At 35.1% G+C, this 3,951-nt stretch overlaps 1 protein-coding gene and 1 long non-coding RNA gene across 2 annotated transcripts; one reads left to right on the forward strand and one right to left on the reverse strand.

The window, feature by feature from the left end:
* Positions 1 to 592: 592 nt before the first annotated feature.
* On the reverse strand, positions 593 to 1,309 carry LOC116173753. Its single transcript, XR_004145982.1, has 3 exons — positions 1,169 to 1,309; positions 953 to 1,119; positions 593 to 899 (listed from the first exon to the last, which is right to left on the reverse strand). It is a non-coding gene; the product is annotated as an uncharacterized LOC116173753 (long non-coding RNA).
* Positions 1,310 to 2,220: 911 nt separating this feature from the next.
* LOC116174534 lies at positions 2,221 to 3,719 on the forward strand. The gene is made up of 2 exons (XM_031492469.1): positions 2,221 to 2,791; positions 2,848 to 3,719. Exons 1-2 carry the CDS (start codon positions 2,698 to 2,700, stop codon positions 3,717 to 3,719), a joined length of 966 nt encoding a protein of 321 aa, XP_031348329.1. The 5' UTR covers positions 2,221 to 2,697.
* The last annotated feature ends 232 nt before the right edge of the window (positions 3,720 to 3,951 follow it).

The following is a 3,951-nucleotide window of genomic DNA, read 5'->3' on the forward strand; positions in this document are numbered from 1 at the left end:
TTTGGGATTCGACGGTTTCTTTCCTCAAATGCACAGGTATTCAAAGGCATACGGTTCTACTCGGACTAGATAATTTGACACCGTCCTGTATTCATTTTATGGGTATGGACAGTGACAGTAGCACGCATGCCCTTATAGACTGAGAGCTATACAAAAGTGTTAGTTATCGTTACATGGCTGATTGTTTTTGTAAAGTCCTGAGGTAGAAATCGTCATAATTTCAAACATTTTTTTCAAGCCGTTATGGCCCAACTTCACCCAAACAACCCTATGCAACAGAAACCCATCATCAAATGACATTGCATTTTCTGGTACCGAAGAAAGGCTACGTCTTCACCCACGATAGGAAAGAATGTATCGCGATACAGCATCGATTTTCTGCCATGATGCATCCTTTCTGCTGTGAAGAGACTTTGAGAAAGGAGCGAGTTCATATACTTGACCAAGTTTCGGAGGCCAGTCTCTGATTGTTTGATTGCTATATTATTAGGGGCCAGTACAGCTACAAAGGTCGGCGAAGGGGGATCATAGGTGAAGTGATTAAGACAATTAGGATTTGAATGATTGTAATAAATAGTTATAGACTCAAAACTTTTGATTTTGTAAATGTAACTATGGTTTATCGTGCACATTATTGTGCAAATGCAAGAATAAATGTGAACAATAAACAATGCCTTCATGTTTAATATACATTACAACTTAATCATTTTGAAAAATATCAGCCATTTTGAAACTTTGGGCTTTGCCTCCGACATCTTGTTTGCACTACGAGTAGATACATTACATAATGCAGGAAAATCGCTGTGGTTATCCCATCTTTTCCCAATCGAATAATGGTGTTTACAGGTCAATTGATTCCATTAATTGATATCCAGGGGGTAGGAACAGCAAAAACAATTCTACAAGTATAGTGTAAACTTTTCTACCTATGCACTACTGGATGAATACCTACATATATGCAAAATTTTGCATTTGCATTCCAAAAATTAATTCTTTAGAACTAAAGAAGTACCTACGGTATAGTCCTTGACTTGATGTTTCTATTCAAATGTAATGCGAAAAAGCTTTAGGTACGGAACTTTGACAAAGTAAAAAGTCATTAATTTGTTTAACAGGACGCTGAAATAAACTTGGGTGTATAGATTCGATGCATTGAGTTTATAGTTACGTTATTTGCGCTAAATCATTCGGTTATCACTGCGATAAATGAACCATCCAATTACTCGGCCGAGGCAAATTAAACTTCATACTTTACAAGTACAAGTTCAGATATTTTTCAGATAACGTTCATTTTGTGTACTCAGACACAATCTTTATCATTTGATAATTGGTCGTATTTAAGCGCTGTTTAAGCAACGGCACGTATACGTGTACGTATGTATTTTGATAAATGCATGTTTGTGGTAAACTAAAGAAGTACGATAACCATTAGATAAAACCAAACGGCGGATGTTGACCTATCATTTTCCACTAATTTTAATTGTACCCATAGGCGCATCACAGTTGTTTTTTGTTGAAACTAGAAGCGTGCAAAAATAATGGAAAAAGAAAACGGCCAGAAGAAGCTTGAAAAAGGTATGACTGATTTTTCGTACCCATGTTGCTAGTTCCGAGTGACGCCACTTATATTTTTAGAAAAGATTGTTGCAATCACCGCCCATGCCACAGTACTTTCAAATTTTGGTCCGGACGCCCAAATTTTGGCTTGTCCGTATTGTGGTCACTTTGTTCCAACCATAGTGAAGCCCACGGCTGGAGTTAAAACTCATCTTGTGGCTGCTTTAATGTGTGTCTGTTGGTAAGTTTCGGGGCATTGTTAACAAAATATTATGTCAACAAATTGGCAAGGCACGCCAGTTTTGTCGTAGTGAAAGAGACATGACTGATAAAGATGTGCTATATTTAGAGATTAATCGCGATAATTCTGTTATTTTCCTAATCGTGGGAATATAGAATTCTTTTTTGCAAGGGTTTATCAAATTTTATGTTTGTGTTCCCTCTTTACTTATAAATATTATCGATTCTTTTGGTGTAGGTATTGCGCACAATTTGTCGATACGTAGTATGCACATTCTGAACTTATCTCTCTGTGTATACCTACTTACACATAAATCATGCTATCAATTCAAACGAATAGGAATATCCCTAGAGGAAATCATAGGCGAAGATAGATTAAAGAATTTGGCCAGAATTGCTGTTATTATCAAAAATTTGAGTAGTTAAACAAGGAGAGTTCTGGCACAATGTAAATCTCCATAAGCGCAATGCTAAAGTATGGGTTCATTTCAGTGACAAAAACTCACTTTTTGGATCGGTCTTGATAGCGGTGTTTTTTTCGAGGTTTGAGGGGTTGTATATGTGTGTAGGGGTAGTGGATGTGTTTTAGGGGGGTTGTGTGTTAAGGGGTAGTAGGTAAAAACAAATTTCTAATTTTAGAATCATGCTTAGTAACACAAAAGCGGCGTACTTGATTGCGGTGTTTTTTTCGGGGTTGTATATGTGTGTAGGGGTAGTAGATGTCTTTTAGGGGGGTTGTAGATAAGGGGTAGGTAGGTAAAAACAAATTTCTAATTTTAGAATCATGCTTAGTAACACAAGCGGCGTACTTCATAAAATGTATAACTTAGTAGTAGTCGTTTGCGGTTGAGATTTATTTTTAGATATTGCGGTTTTATATATATAGTTATTAGAAATTGCATGGAAACCAGTCGAGTTCTACTTATCAACAAACTACGACACACAATTAAATTTGTAAAACCAATAGCGGTTGTTGTTATTGAAATCCAATCAGGTATGTTTTATTCCATTTATGACAATAATATCATGATAAACAAATTGTAATTTCAGTCAAAATGGAAAGCGTCTCTAAAATGAGCACTGAAATAGTAAAGCAGACCAGGAAACTAGCGACAATTTTGAAAACTAAAGCTGAAATCACTACACATATTGGTATTATTCGAAAAAACATCAAGTTAGTGGAAAGTTCAATTAAGGAAAAGGATGCGTTTCGTAATGAGAATTTAAGTAAGTTGGAGAATAATTTGGCCATTTTGCGATGTTACTTGACAAAGTTTAAAAGGATGAAAAACAATTTTACTAAAAAAGTTGGTGCAGGGATTAAAGCTAGTACTAGTAGTGGTAGTAATACTGATAAATGTAAACTGACGTGGAAAACGGTTGAAAGTGGGTTCAAAAATAGATTAATAACAGGTATTATTTCTAATATAGATGTAAAGGATCCTTTAGTTTTTCTACAGGATGCATACAATTGTTTTTCGCGAAAAATTAAGGTTATGTTAAAAAAATCTATGCTAAAGGTTAACGCTTATCTAGCGTGTAATTTTCTTCATCCTACATCTCTGGAAATCGATTTAAAAACCTTTGCAACACCAAATAGCATTATTGACGGAGGTGTCAACCTTAAAGAATGGTATAAAGAAAAAGTATTAGATAAATTGACTGTAAAGCTAAGTGAATTTGCAGGTAGAAATTCAGGTTGGGCTTTACATGAAGTGCTTTATTTTAAGGTTAATATTAATTCATATATTCCTTTGAATGGTGGAGGATTTTCAACATTTGTTGAGCTTCCCAAATTTATAGCAACTAAACATGCAGTCATCAATGTGCGAAACAATGATGAATATTGCTTTCTTTGGGCGATAATGGCAGCTATATATCCGGTAGCAATATCCACATTTCAGTACAGTTTTAAATTATGATACGATCGAGTTCCCAATAAAATTTTGCGACGTAAAGAAATTTGAAAAACTGAATAATCTGGCAATTAACGTTTATTGCATTGAAGGTAAACAGGTGCTTCCATTCCTACTTAGTGAAAACCTTACATGTGACAGAGAACCTATAAATCTATTGGCAATATTTGTAGGCATTAATAACGGAGTACCTTTTTATCATTTTGCATGGATAAAAAAAATGTCGGCACTGTTTTCC

The sequence above is a fragment of the Photinus pyralis genome, unplaced genomic scaffold (genome assembly GCF_008802855.1).
Source record: "Photinus pyralis isolate 1611_PpyrPB1 unplaced genomic scaffold, Ppyr1.3 Ppyr1.4_LG6, whole genome shotgun sequence".
NCBI lineage: Eukaryota > Metazoa > Arthropoda > Insecta > Coleoptera > Lampyridae > Photinus > Photinus pyralis.

Bases quoted from the DNA above. Each gene is read 5' to 3' on its own strand.
- LOC116174534 (XM_031492469.1), top strand. From the start codon at position 2,698: ATGGAAACCAGTCGAGTTCTACTTATCAACAAACTACGACACACAATT. The intron at 2,792-2,847 runs GTATGTTTTATT...TTGTAATTTCAG, and splicing joins TGTTATTGAAATCCAATCAG to TCAAAATGGAAAGCGTCTCT.